This window comes from Notothenia rossii (assembly GCF_949606895.1).
Source record: "Notothenia rossii genome assembly, chromosome: 11".
Lineage (NCBI taxonomy): Eukaryota > Metazoa > Chordata > Actinopteri > Perciformes > Nototheniidae > Notothenia > Notothenia rossii.
In genome coordinates this window covers 9201022-9216838 of record NC_136910.1, presented here as the reverse complement: position 1 = coordinate 9216838, position 15817 = coordinate 9201022, and the positions used below count along the sequence as shown (strand labels likewise).

General features: G+C 40.0%; 1 protein-coding gene across 1 annotated transcript; it reads right to left on the bottom strand.

Annotated features, from left to right (window-relative positions):
* Positions 1–4657: 4657 nt before the first annotated feature.
* Positions 4658–15471, bottom strand: lrrc4bb (leucine rich repeat containing 4Bb). The gene is made up of 3 exons (XM_079657904.1): positions 14863–15471; positions 10181–10799; positions 4658–10071 (listed from the first exon to the last, which is right to left on the bottom strand). The coding sequence occupies exons 2-3, from the start codon at positions 10421–10423 to the stop codon at positions 8074–8076; spliced, it is 2241 nt and encodes a 746-aa protein (XP_079514030.1). The 5' UTR covers positions 10424–10799; positions 14863–15471; the 3' UTR covers positions 4658–8073.
* Between the last annotated feature and the right edge of the window lie 346 nt (positions 15472–15817).

The window sequence follows — 15817 nt, the reverse complement described above, 5'->3', positions numbered from 1 at the left end:
CGCTGAACTTGCGAATCAGGGGATAGCAAGTTTGAGTCCCACTGCAGTCAGCATGTTGTTGTGTCCCTGGACAAGACACTTCACCCCAAATTGCTCCTGTGGGAATTGCCCACAGTATTGAGTATGTCAGTCGCTTTGGATAAAAGCGTCTAACAAGTGACATGTACTGTAATGTAATGTAATGTAATGGTCACATACCAACACTTCTAAAGCTCAACAACTAACCTCCGTAATGCACCAAAACTCAAATGTAAAACCAGCAGTGAGTAGTTGCTTTTTAAAAGGGGAGTTTTGTGTCGTAACTGAGTCCTGCAAGGCACCAGTTTTGCAAACCAACAATTGTTACCCACATTTATCACCAAGTAAAATCCGCAGACCTGACCCTCGAAAAACCCAGAGGCTACACTTTAAAATACTCTCTGCTTTTATGCTGGTTCTGCTTTCTTGAATCACACATCTAGACGAGGAAAAATCTCTTTCACTGGATGCACTCAATGCCAGGCTGGCAAGCACCTTTCCCGCAATCAGTGCATTAGCTGATTTCAATGTTAAAAATAGCCTATTGCACAATCATTCTCATTTCGGATTCCTCCCAAAAAAACAGCAACATATTTCTGTTCTCACCTGCTGCACTCCAGCATTTTGTTTATTTTTACTGAATTTATGTAACTGTGTTTTTAACCTGTTACACAATGGGTAGTCTGGTTGTCTTGTCATCACCGTGAGGTTGAGACAATGTGACATTACAATTTGTTTTTGAAAAGCTGACACAAATGAGATACATATTTTTGATGAGGTGGTGCTGGTGAATTAAATGTCAATCTTTAGCTAAGCTCATCTGCTGCTGGCTGTAGCTTCATTTCCATAAATGTGTTCAATGATCACATCTAACTCTCAGCAAGAAAGCAAATAACTTCCCAAATGACAATTCATTTAACAATTAGTGCCCGAGCTGACAATATGAATATTACTGAAGCATCAACAGGGTAAGTAAAAGTCACTATAAAATTCAGAGTGCAATAAAAAGTAAAACCCCATTACCACACACACAACATTAACCAACCACGGAATAAACATTACCCTATCTGCAGTTATGGTAAATCAATACTCAAGTAAGTGTAATAATCTAATAAGAACATCAGCTCAGTGACTGAAAAGTGTGTTTGTGTGTGGGAGTGCATGCACTGGGGAACAATTTGCTGCATACAATACCTTCGTCTAGTAATTACACCCAAAGTTGCTGTTTATAATGTATGCTGGAGACAAAATATTCATGGGAAAGTAATTCCTTTAAATATCATCTTGTACTTTGGGCTTACAGTGAAACAAGCAATATTTTCCGTGAGATATTCATGCACTAAATGCTTTGTTTTTTTGTCCTCTCTTGTAACTTGTAATTAGATTAGGGCGCATTAGAAAGTAGTTAATTGTACAGTGTTTCCACATCACTAGATATTTTTGTTAATTAGTGTGTAAAGATTCAGACCAACATTACCAAAATATGCTGCATTTTTAACATTTGTAAGTTAAGGGGAGACGTGTATTTCCCTGTATATTATTAACATAGACATACAGTAAATACAAACGGTTGAGTATGATGCCACTGTAGACATAAGACAATTCTGTCTATGCCTATACAAATGCAGCTCCATCCCACGTCCACTTCAGCAGCGTTTAGTGGGAAGAGAAGCAAACATAGATTGTTTTCCGGGTGACATGTCTTGTTGGTCAGGTTGAGTGTTTTATCCTCAGAAGAGGTGAAGAACTGTCTGAGGTTACAAGGGCTCCTGAGTGCTTGCAAAGTAAACACACGCCAACACCGATAAAGCTTTCCGTTTGTGAGTCCTCTCTCTCTCAGGATTATTAATTGAGATCTTTGGGTGAGCAAGAAAACAATATCCCCAAGGATCTGCTGCATGCCTCTGAATGAAACTGGGAGAAGAGAAGGAATCTAAAAATAGACTGAAACAAAAGCAAAACATGTTCAGTACAGTATGAGAAAGCCCTCCGAGAACATCAGAAGGAAGCTAATAATTCACCAACATAGTTTCGTGTAATAACAGTCAAAGACTGAATCTTTAAACAAAGAGCATACTTTAAATCAAAAGGATTCTCATTTCCCTTTTATCCATCTACACAAAGTAGGTCCAACTGGGTCGTCTTTTTCTCACACTTTCCATAATACTTCTCAGACTAAGCTAAGCTAATAGTTATGTGTAGTCCATCCTTATATAAAAAATGCCTAAATAGGCCACATCATTTTTGTTTTTTATATGACTGTAGCCCACGCGGTTGCATTTAACACACTACGCTCGTTTTAGACACATGTGTTTTTTTGCTGCAGCCTTTTGAGTGTGAAGAAATAAAAGGCTGTCACATTTCCATGGCTTCTCGATCAGCAGAGATGCAGCCCACAGACTCTGACACCTCTGCTTCACAGTGGAGTTTATGTTGTGTCAGGTTCCCTACAGACTCTGCAGTCTGTCTGTGGGCCAGGGGAGCTGGGGAATCCCTGGAGAAACACACAGCTGGGAGGTTATTGAATTTGAAGGAAAAAGACAGCATAGGGAAAAGGAGAGGATAGTGCTGGCAAAGTGGGTTTCTAGAAAATGACTGCACCATAAGCGAGCAAAGGGATTGGCAGATGCATTGTTGCATTTTACAAACAGAAATTCGGGTTTCCTCTGTTCTTTTTTATACACAAGGAATTACAGCAGGGAGTTGGTGTAGATAAACGCACCTCTTGTGAATAGGTTTGCTTTATGCTGCAGGGGAATTTTTCAATTTATTTATTTTTTCAATTGAAAACTACCCTTCTCCATCACATGACATTCATCCCTATCACATAATGCTCTAAACCTATTTGCATTTGAGCATTTCTCTTTCATCTTCAATGCATATTAATGTATTCTTTCTGCGGCACACACACTCTTTGCTCACTTCAAACCCCCCTCTTCATATTACCTCGTGCAAACATGCAGTAGAAAAGAGTATATGTTTGCTCACTATGACCACAAGCTGAGAAACAGCAAAAAAGCTGCAAAAGATAGATATTAATAATCGGCTCTAAAATGAGTCCCCCCAAGGTGTTACAGAACATTTGCTTTCATATCAATCCTCTGCTTTGTGTTACAGTCTTGAGAAAAATACTACAATGTAACCGTTATATAGTGCAGCTGTATTCTCTATTGCTATTTCAGCATTAAAAAAAATGAAGTCTCATGGGGACTGAGCTCTCTGGAGACCAGTGTGCAAGCCAAGTACAATTACATTCAAGAAAATGACTTTACTTAGTGCCCCCTAAGACACTGCAAATACAATCTCTGCCGTAAGGCCCAACATTCTATCTAAACATATCATTCAAATTTGCTGTCATGCTTCGTGGCTGATGCATTTGTTGTTACATGAATGCCCTGAGGGTGATGTTTCATAACTCGGGTTGGACTAGTACTGCGCAGTGGACATCTGTGATAGTCTATACTGTTCCCCCTAACCTCGGGGTCCACAATAAATTTAAAAATATAAAATCTGGAACAAGCAGACAAACTGCAGAACAGAATACAGAACACAGCGAGGCAAAGCTTAATTTAGTCGACCCTTTCAAGATAAGAACTAGTGATAATGATGTGTTAATGAAGCTCTGCACATTCATAGCCTTCATAAAAGAATAGGGAGTGCACTTCATATTGAGATGTGAGCAACATAAACCAAATTCAGAGAATTGCTTTTACACTCGCCTTGTTTGAGAAATGTTTCACTATTCACTTAAATTATCTAATTTGTTTGTGTTTACTTATTTGTCAGATTTGCAAACTCCCAGCATATGCTAATAATTGAAATTGGCAGTGCGGGTTTATGTACAATTACACTAATGTAACATGATGGACCGCATGATTTATTAAGGCAGTTCCCATGCTGCAGTGATTACAGGATGTAATAGTGTTGTGTTGAATGGCTGTACTTCTACAGCCAGCCCTCATAATCAATTAGTCAATTAATAAGATATTCAGCAAGATCAAATACGAGCCTTCCGCAATATAATACAATTTAAAAAATGTGTGTCTTTTCTTTTTTTACGACAACAGATATTTACGGATCAGGTTATCATAATTGTATGTATTCATTTATCTGTGCATTTCAATCGTTTGTTAGCTGCTAGCACTTAGCTGCATTTGCTCTAATCCAATAACCTTTGCATGGAAAATTATAAAACCATTTACCAGCTGTTACAATATAATTGTGCACATAAAATGGGCACAAGAGGCCATTGTGTCCAACCGTGTTGTTTTGATTAATCAATATGAAAATGAAAAAAGTGAACTAATAAATACAGTGTAAACAGAGTCATTTGAAGGACCTTTTTTTCAATTTAGTTTTATAAAATGTCACGCAATAACTTATTTGAAACATCATTTTGTTAAACTTTTTAACTCATATCTCATTTAGTTAGTTCTGGTGCGTTATAATTTCAAATCACATCAAAGAATGAAGGTGGCACATGTTTCTAACAGCAGAATAGCTTCTTACAGCGGGCCTAGATTTGAATTCACAGAAGTAGCAAAGGGTGAAATAAAATACCTCTCAGTCATTGTATGACAGTCATTGAAGAGCAAGAGAAGTACATGTTGAAAGAAGAAATACACTCTTCTGCCACAAGTTGCACCTGGATGAATGCGTGAAAAAAATTACATTTAATGACAATACCCAAATTGATAATACCACATACTGGAGATACAACCAACAATTCGGAAAATGAAAGAGGAAAAAACAAACAAACACAAAATGACATACGTTTTCTCGTTATTCTGTATTAAAGAAATCGCGGTTTTTTTTCTAGAGCTTAACATAGTTCTTTCTCTCTTTTAAAAAAGCTTTTAAAACAGACCCAGGTTATTTTTCATTCATTTTTTTTAACATTGTTTATCAAACAGAACAGCTTACCTTTAAAGGACCAAAAGGTCAGTCCATTTTCTTGTCCTGCAATTTGGTGTCTCAGATATGATAATCCTTTTCAATAAGGAGCTTTGCTTCAAACAAATCAAGAAATGTCATCAGGCCTGAAGCATCCATTGTAAGCAAAGAATGGAGCCGAGGATACACATATGCCAATACGCCATCTGTAGCCAAACTGAATCAAATCACCGCTATACAGGCCTACAAAATACAGTGAGGTACAGTTGCCCAATATGCACATATTCAGAATCCAGTCTGAAGCTTGTGTCTCAAACATGTGTTAACATTCCTGCTGTAGAATGAGCCTGCTTTTAAATCGCATCGGTATGTACAATGGCAGCCACTATACTAAGATGAAACAAAGCCATTCTGCATTTCCTCCAAATGTTAATAATAATGATGATAATTGTGCAGGTTGCGAATGTCCAGAGGTACGAAAGGAACATTTCTGTGTTCATAATGTGAGTCACCATCTTAATAAAACACTGATACAGAAGCGTCAGGTAAGAAAAAAAATTCTACGGTTAACTTGCAGGAAAGCACTCTCGCACACAAAGCACACAAGGAGGTATCTGGTATGCTCTTTGAAATCTGACAGCAGAGCCACCAAATGTAGCACATCAAGGGAGCGGCCCATATGTTGTGTCTTTAGCCTTCATTTATATTCCATTTGTGTCTCAGTGGGGCTACAGTTGAACCCTGCCCACAAGATCTGTCTGTGGGTTGCAACACAGTGACTTTTACTATGCTTTTAAATGAGATTCGCAAGCACAAATAAAAAACGTAGAATATACATGGCTGCAATTTAGACAAGTTTGCATTATATAATTGTAGGTATAACTATACTTTTTTTTTAAGGATGGCTTGAATGCTTGGCAATAAACAGGGTGAACGTGATGTGCATTGATGCAGAAGATGTTCCTTTCATGGATTAACCTCTGTGCAATCTGGGAGTGTTTTCTCTGATACCGTCACATTATCATCACTATTATCATCACTATTATTATGCTTCCTCAGTGTTCCATTTACTCCAATAAGTGTGGGCTCAATGCTGATAAGAAATACCAACATAACTCACATAAAACAGCTCGCCGTTTATATTTATATATATAAATATATGCAGGTCTGAGGGAGGGGTGCAACAGAAAAAAAACAGCACGATCACACACAGAGCTGAATTACAGTCGAAAACCTTGTTGATATGATTTTGCTCATAATACTATCTCAGGTACATTAATCTGGAATTACTTGTCCAGTTTGTGCTCAATTGCAACAAACATTTTAGATTCCTGCTGAGTAAATATCAAAAATGATCTATTTAATGGCCTTCTTTCCTTAAATGTTCTTTCAATTTACAAACTAACATGAAAGACTCACCATGGGAGAATAAATACCGAGATCTAATTTCAGACAAAAGAGCCTACATTAAGAATAAGTCATCATATAATTCTGTTAAAGACACTCATTTTGAAAAACCAGTAATGTCTATAGGCGAGTGACTAAAAGCCTGTCTGAACGTGTTAATAGTGCAGATGGCACCTATTATTACCAGGATGACTCATGGCTAAACCACAAACCATACATTCAATCCAGGTTTAGCACATAGGCCTGCATAATGTCTCACTCCTTATCGTGTGGTTGCCATATTGACTCGCCACGACCCAATATATGATTGATTTATTTCACACGTAATGATACATGGCTAGACAACTGTACACATTATATCAAACTAACAAAAATAAAGAAATACATAGTTGAAACGCAAGAAGCGTAAATGGCATTTAACATATGAAAGTTACACTGTAAAAATGTGGATCTTACAATTGTCATACAACCAGACATTATTATTATTAATATACTGTACATTTCCATTCATTCCAATCATCATAAGATGGATGTTTAATCCCTTCTTGAATGCTGCTGCAGATAGATGTCTAATCATCATCCTAATCTTATGACAGCATTTTATGGCATGATTATGGTAACCATGAGCAAGGAGGTCATATCAAATTCCTGTCTAAAAGCAAATATCTGGCTACTGATCTGGTTCAAATAACACATTGTCAACACTTTATTTTACCCAACAGATCTTCGCAAATACCTTTCTGTGTGTTTTATGGAACATTATTTTAACCATTATTTGATGCTGGCATTTCAGTATCAGAATGTTCAATTCAAATACCAAGTAGCTGGCTTTTACAAAATACATAATACACTCTCAGAACACAAAAGTTTGTAATGATTATTACTGAAGCAACAGAAAAAGTTTGTCAAACAGAGATCTGCAATTACTGTTCTACAACCTAAATTGACTTTATGTCACAAAGCCAATTCAAAGATTCACAATGAGTGTTGCAATTGAGCCCTTATGTTTCTGAGAAGTAGCCAAACTTAAAACATATATCATAACCAACCGTCGCTATCACCGCCCCTGATTATCCACAAAGAAACAAACTATACCAGCTTATACATCCACCCCAAAATATCTCTGCATCGGAGTCTGCAATGATACATATTTAAATGAAAATATATTTATATAATTTGTGGATTTTTCACAGTAGTTTGTACTGCACTGTACCTTTTTGTCCATCTATTTATGCCTACATAATTGTCACCTTGAGGGAGTCTGTTGAGTCACTTGAGAGAGAGTGTGGTTTGCGTTAAATGTGGAAGAAAAATGTCTCTTGGATTTTGTTCTGTAATATCTCCGATCTTCAGTGTGGCAAGGGCTGTGAATGTCTTTCATCTCTGCTGGCCATCAATGGTTTTGGGAGTTATTTCTCTGAAAGGCTAGTTTTCCCTATATGAGAACACAGCTTGTAGAAACTGCAAAAAACATTTGCTTTGGCACAGATTTACATTGTAGCAATGTCCATTCCTTGATCTCCATGGCCATGATCGTTACCACAAACACAAGTGGCCCATTGTGGTAATCCTTGGCTCAGTAGACTGTCACGGGTAAGTCTATGTGTTGGTGTATTGCCGTGTCAGTCTATCCTTTCTCCTGGTGTAATGTCAATGCACTCTAGTGTCTAATCATCCCGCGCAATAAACCCAACATCAATCCCCTCTCTGTCTCCCAGTCTTGCTCACTCTCTCTCTAAACTCTCGCTTTTGTTTTTAGATCTGAGTCTCTTGGACATTTTCCTTTGAGTTCCCCTTGAAGAGGAGAGGCTCCATTTGGGGATTCTGGTGTTGGCCCATGAAACCCTTGATCGATCCATGTAAGCCCATGGTAGGCATGGGGAGAGACATCGGCAGCGGTGGAGACATAGAACAAGGGTTCATGTTGTTGCCATTTCCTGATGAGCTGAGCATATTAGCGGTAGAGATTGGGACTGAGGTACAGGAGATGGGGATATCGTGCATTTGCTGGTTCTTGCTATTGATCATCATTCCTTGTCCCATCCCGTCGGAGCCAATGCTGAGACCCATCACGTTGTTGTTGAAATGATGGGTCTTGTAGTAATGGTTGAGAGTATCACTACGGCCAATGTTGGGGAGGTTGACTATTTCTGGATGATGGTGTATCCTTAGGGTTCCTTCTCCGCTGCCAGAATTCATCGTTGAACCCCCTGAGATGCCGCTCCCGGCCCCAGCTCCGATCTCATCTTCTACATTGACAATCTCTATGGCTCTGGCGGGGCCATGGTGCTTGTGTAGCTGGTGCTGCTTCCGGAGTTTGTAGAAGACCACCAACATTACAGCTGCCATAAAGGTAATTGCGACGAAACAACCAATGATGATCTTAGTTGTTTTCATTACATCATCCAAGCCTGGAATATTAGTTACATCCATTATTGACACAGTCACAGTATTATCAGGACCTTTGTTGGCTCGTGGGGACAGTGAGGAAAGAGAGGAGAGAGAAGGCGGTATAGTGATTCCTGGTCGGCCCTCTAACACCCCTCTTCGGCCCGTAGGATTAGGAAATTCTATGAAGGTCATATTAACATCCTGTCTTGCCGAGTTCTCCTCTCGATCTCTCACTGTATCTACTGTTTCCACGGTGACAGTGGTGAAATAGCTGTAGGCGTTGCTGGGGTCTGAAGCAGACACATTGAGCACAGCGGTTGCAGTGGTGTTTCCGGCGGAGTTGGTCACCATGCAAGTGTACTGCCCCGTGTCTTGCACGGTCACGTTGGTGAAGTTCAGTGTTCCGTCATGAAGCACTGAGATCCTCACTCGGTACGATCCGTGGGTCATCAGGGTGCCATTTGGAGTGAACCAATTCACAGAGGTCATCGAGGTTCCTGTACGACATTTCAGCTCAGCAGCCATGCCCTCTGTGACATTAAGATCAGTGGGTGGCTCGACAATCACTGGGGCATAGCAGGTGAAGTGGCTCTGGTCTAGTTCCCCAATGTATTTGCCTTTTATACCTGGGGGTGCATGGCATCGAGCACAACAGGTGGTGTTGCTGGGAACAGTCTCTTTCAGCCACCAGCTGAGCCACAGAACATCGCAGTTGCACACCCAAGGGTTGTGGTTGAGATGTACCCTCTCCAACTGGTGCAAAGGGGTGAAGAGGTCATGGGGCAGGGAATGGAGGGAATTGTGGGAGAGGTTGAGCTCCTCCAAGTTTTTGAGGTCATCAAAGGCATTGCGTTCAATGACTGACACTCTGGAGTGCATAAGCCACAGCTTGCGAAGTGACACCAGGCCCTGGAAGGATCCAGGCCTGACTATCCCCAGCTGGTTCCCTGACAGCTCCAACTCCTCCAGTCGCACTAGTGGAGTGAGGTTAGGGATATCCTTCAAGCCGCACATGCCAAGATTCAAGAAGCGCAAGTTGACCAGACCTTCGAAGGCCGCCTCCGAGATGAAATCCAGTTTCCTGAGTTCCCCTAGATCGAGACGGCGTAAAGAGGGAACACGGTGAAAGGCAAAGGCCGGCAGTGTCTCGATGGGGTTGTTCCGTAGCCATAATTCCCTTAGCTTGCTGAGGTACTCAAAGGCTTGTGACGGTACCACTGTGAGACGGTTGTCAAAAAGCTCCAGCGTGTTGAGGTTGGGAAGGCCATTGAAAGCTCCCACCTCAATCTGCCGGATGTGGTTCTTCGAGAGCTGGAGGATTTCCAGATGCCGCAGGTGCTTAAACGTGTCAGACTTGATCACCTGGTGTGAAAACATGGAGTCATGTTGAAAAAACATTAGAATTACATCTGTCAACATATTTGTATCCAGTCTGAATGTATGCTGTGTTTGTAGATGAAGCCGTATTTACCTGAATAGTGTTCTCTTGTAGATTGAGGTATCTTGTGTTCTCTGAAATACTTTCCGGGACTTGCTCTAAACTCTTCCTGGTACAGATGACACGGCTCGCCTGATTGGAGCACGTACAAGGGTTGGGGCAGGCGGGTCCTGCCTCTGTCAGCTGGGGTCCATGGTTATGAAACCACAACAGAATCTGGACCAACCAGAGGAGGGGGGAAGGGGAACAGGGGCTGGTCACCATGACAACACGCATGGCAACTGAGTCATGACCCGCCCCTATTGCTATGAAGTTGATAAGTCACCTCCAAACAGGAGACCTTAAGTGCTTATCTTTATGTTCATATCTTAAGCTGCTATTCTGTTGTTCTTTTTCTCTCCTTCAAGCAGTCACTTTAAAAATAGGGAGAGGGAAAAGTGTTATGATATATATTTAAGACTATTTATCATTAATATATTCTTATTTAACTTTGCTCATACTTCTTAGAATATCAAACACCTTTTCCTTTTCAACAAGTCATTTTAGGGAATTCTGTATCTTTTGTTCCCATGACAATTTCTAGAATAGAAAGCAAATTGTGGGCACGGTATGCTCTTCAAAGTGTTGTCTCTGTGGAGGCTGTTGCTTCTCACTGTAGGGGAAAGAGAAAAAAGGAGAAAGAGAAAAGAGGTCGAGTAAGTGCACAGAGCAGTAGCTTTAAGACATCAGCCTAGCAGCACATACATTCATGTATTCCCGGATCTGAATTTAAATCTTGAAATATTAAAATGCCCAGTCGCCAGAGTGTATGACAAGCTGGGTCAGGATTTTTTTGTAAAGAGGTGGCACTCAAATTATGGCCTGTAGTCTAACTGGTGAGTCAGCTGCCATTTTCTTCATAGGTTGAACTTAACATCTGGGTCATGGTCTGAAATGGCCACAAATCTCTAAAACCACAAGCTGGGTTAGGACCGCAGTCACATCGTCTACTTGGTATCCTTCGATTTATACAGACAGCAATAGAAATCTCACATTTAAAAGAATGCCAAGCTGTTGAATACAATTACCACTGCTTTCAGTATTCATCTAGACCTAAGGTTAATGCAGACATTCGTGCAATCCATCATGAGGCAGCAGCAGTAATTTAGCAATTAAGATGAAGAAATTATTATTGACTCCTGAAATGTTACCGCAATGCACGTGCTGTGTACAATAAGCATGCACGATAAGACAAGATCCCTAGCCACCAAAGTTAATGAACCAGACAAGAAGATGACAACTACATTGCGAACAAAGGAAAAAAATATGGTGCAAAACACTTTCAAGGGCTTTTGTAACACAGAAATGTGTATCTGTGTATCTTTTGTTAAGAGGGTTTCACACAGAAATGGCCGCAAGCATCAGCAGCAGACTAACTACATTTAGAAAAGGTTGCACTGTTTCACTAAATGATTAGAACAGAAAGAAAGTGTTCATTGTTTTCTCGGGCACGTTATTTTCGACACCATGACTCTCGCAGTCACAAGCCTATGCTGTCGTTGGAAAACAAATAAAGAGATCTCTATCAATGTCACTCACTTGGCCGCTGTTACCATTATTACAATTTCATTTCGATAACTCTCGGATGCATTTTCCTAATATGTTTACTCTCTAATAAACAGGTTATTTTTTAAAGGCTGCATCTCAGTCCTTAGCATCTCCTCTCCTATGCAGCGACGATGCATGCGCTCCTAGAAACACGGTTGCTGTGGCAACCTGCTCACTCACCATCTTGTGTTTTTACTGTCCAGTGCCCTATTCCACATTACTGTGTTTAGCAGAGCCTGATAAACATGAAAACTGATCAGCAGCACCTTTGTGATCTAATTCTACTTATCTTTCGACTTAAAGATTAAGGTTCAGCCCCTTTACAGCGTTTGCTGTTACACAAGACGTACGTCTTTTACTAAGATACCTTTATCTTGAGGAGTAAAAACTGTATACTTACTAAAATATACATTCACATAAGTGCCGGGAGACCCATGTTAGCAATGTGTTTAACCTTGGCCTTCAATATCACAACAGAGGGAGGTGGTTCCGCATGAATCCTAATATCTACAAGGTCTGAGGATTAGGTCAACATCAGTCTGTATTAAAAACATAGCTCTGAGATCTCCTAAAGCAGCTATTAAGAAAGCTCATAAGGGAATGCATGCTAAAAATAGACCTTTTTCACATCCCACAGAGTCTCTTCCTCTTCAACACACAAATATTATTCACACATCTATCTTCAACCCTTCTAACTGTAACTGCCACAGAGGAATAACAAGACATTAACCATTAGGAATAAGAAAATAAAGATTTATGAGTATAATGCAAAACCAAAATATTATTGCATGCAGCCCATTTGCAGCACTCCTCATTATGGCCTTCCTTTCATTGCGTCCTCCCTTGAAGAGTCTCCTTCTCATCCCCATCCAGCAGGTAATTATGCATTTCAACAATTTGACTGAGTTGAAAATAAAACATAACTCCCAGACCTCAGTATTGTATGTTATCTCGAATGGTGGTTTGATAGTTACAATGTTTAGCTCAACAGAAAATGATTCACAGAAGCATCAAAACACAACATCATTCCCTTGTCGCATAACTGAGCATACCAGTGCTTTCAAAACAATGTTTTCATACACTGGAGCATCATTATGTACACTCGTGCTTTTTATTTCTGTTTCCTTTGGAATGGGGCTGTTTTAAAAAGGCGGTGAATAAGAATTCAAAATGGCCATTTTATAATTTATCCTGCCACTGCCGTAATTTTTTATATGTAACCTTTTAAGAAATGGAGAAGTTTGTTTTTCAAGTATTTAGATTAACAACATGAGTTTTATTCACCCAAAAATATATAGTGATATTGCAAATAACAGATTATATTACTTATCACACACTTTTATGTATTGTGTAGTTGTATTTGTGTATTTGTTGTTCTGTGGTTGTTTGCCGTCTACCTGCAGGGACAACATATGTAAATTAGACCATAGCTAACTGTGTAATGACTTGACATTCTGAGCTGCCCCTGCAAAACAATAAATGCAGAATAAATAAATGAAAATACAAACTTGTTACCTCCATAGGCTTAGGAGAAAGATTAATTTCCCATTAGACAAAACCCTTTGGTAGTTGTCAACAATAAGTTGTTTTATGTATTTTTTCTCAAGTAGAAAAACTATATCGAAGGAATTGAGCTACACTCTTTCCTTTGAATTACGTGTTAAAACCACTGGGGAGAGTCAGTGAAAAACAATCAATGTAAAACACCTCACAGGAAAAAAAAACATCTTATGGATGGAGAGACCTTGAATCTGACAGCCTGTTGCCTTGACCTCCCATCTTCAAGTTCTCCACAAAAACAACAGCTCCTCACACTGATGATGATCTTTATTTTTAGATTATTGCACCTTGACTCATCTGAGGGCCAATTCCTTTGCCAGCGGCCTTCATCCTTCATCCTTGCTGCAAAATGTTTTTTCCCTTGGATTATGACATGGTTGAATTTTCGGCCATTGTGTTTTTTTTTCTAACCAATTTCACTAAAAAAGGTATTTCTCTTTCTTGATCTTAGCCGTTTTTCCATGTCAAGAGCAGATTGCAACCATGTAGATATTGATTATTCGATCAGGCCTGAGAAAGCGCTCAGTCGTGAAAAGACAAATTAGCTGCAAGCTGCTGACCAATTGCTACAAACCAATCACATCATCGTAAGCGCCTGATTGTATCAATGCCATGCTCTCTACAACAGAGTCATTAAGGTTTGTGAAGAGGCAGAAATATGGTGTTGTTTAATAAACACCAAGGCTGTGGGATGCTTCCTGTATTCCTACACAAGGCCCAATTAGACCTCATGTATTTACAGATGGTCGAGATGAACACAAAGCGACACAGGTGCAGCAGGGCCAACATCATCTGCTGTAACTATGACAACACTAGATTGATTCAGGACGTGGGAATCAGGGAAGGATGAGACGCAATTCATCAGTATGGTAACAAACGGTGTTTTTGAAGTGAGGAAGATTGCAGGTTCATGCCAAATATTTTCTCAACTTTTAACTCATGATGACAGTTTTATTTCCCCATTTATCTGATATCAACTCGTGAAAAAAAGAAGAAAAAAAAGCCCACAGCCTGACCATTTCTCCTGCAGTCGCAACCTCTAATCTGCAATCTCTCATCATCATATAGCCTCCAGCATAATATCTCCTACAATCTAACAGAATGGCCTTATTCATCTATGCAGCTGCACTCACTACGGCGCACCTTCTCGGGAACGCAATTGAAATTCTGAATAGGCCTAATTCTGCACATGCTGCATTACAAAATGGCTTGCATCCATTCTCTCTTCAGGGTAATGACAACATGACTGCACCCAAAAAACAATCCAACAATCATATTTCTTCTTTTAAATATGTGTAGACATGCCAAACACACAGGCTTACATAAGAAAACATGTTATTCTAATTCATTTGTAACCACGTCTTTTTTTCGTAGCCTATATGACACCGACAGTATCTTTTGCTGATATTAATTATTTACTTCAATCTGTGCAACCTTTACACGTCGTTGTCAAATGTTTTAGTCGACTCGTGTCTGATTTCAGAATCCTTGCAGATTAGGTAACATATGCAATAATTACGCCGTCCATTTCAGTCCCTTCTACCTGTACAAGCAATAAACACACGTACCTTAATGTTTCAGCGGCGTATGGTCGATGTTTTCTCTCTACTTGTCCCTTCTTCAGATTGCCAGTTTTCCAAACCTCGCTGTCTATCTCTCCTTTTCTCTTCCCTAAATTGATCCGCTTGTTTCCACGGCTGTGAGCTGGCTCTTGTTCTTGTAGGCTATTCCGCAGCGCCAACGCAACGCGGGGGGCTACAGTGATGGCAGGTTAAAGATGAACACAATCCACACACACACGCGCACACACACAAACGGGGGAGAGGGAAAAAACGCAGACGGAGATCAGATTATAGGTCGTTGGAGAAAATGAAGTTAGTATTATCACATTTCTGGGACGAGGTCTGGGACGAGTGCATCCATGCGCCTTATCATCCTTGGAGAGGAACGCAGGCAGCAAACGCGACGGCGCCCGGTGGGCAGAGCATTTTGCGTCCAGCATAAGCGGGTTTTTACGCACATTCCGTATGTCACAGTCTGAATCCCACTAAGACATCATTAGAATAGATGAAGGACCCACGACTCATGGATGCACCTGTTTTCTTAAGAGCATTTAAACTTACGTATTGCTCTCAATGTCTTGTTTGTTTCAGTCTGGAAATGTTGTTTTAGATCCCTGGTGCATCACAAGCTTGTAATGAATATAGTCACATATTCATTAATATGACTCAGCAGCACTAAATGATCAGCTGGTTGATTTGAGTCAGTGTGTTTCTCCGTATGCTGTGAAATATTGTGCATTTTTTGCTCAGTTTTCAGTATTTATATCTATGTATGGACACCTGTTTACTGTAGCCAACAGGCCAAAACATCTGCAGTAAGAAACATTTCTGCACCATTGAGTCTTAAAGAGTGGTGTAGGCCTATACTAATGTCCATATTCATAATAAATGTGCAGTGCCAGCACATGCATGTTAGAAAAAGCCAGCGTATATTAAATCCAGCAAACTAATGAGGTCTGTA

What these genes read in the sequence shown, in the direction of transcription:
- lrrc4bb (XM_079657904.1), bottom strand. Translation starts at nt 10,423, where the DNA reads ATGCGTGTTGTCATGGTGACCAGCCCCTGTTCCCCTTCCCCCCTCCTC. An exon ending in TACAAGAGAACACTATTCAG is followed by an intron (nt 10,072 to 10,180) that starts GTAAATACGGCT and finishes TTTTCACACCAG; the next exon opens with GTGATCAAGTCTGACACGTT.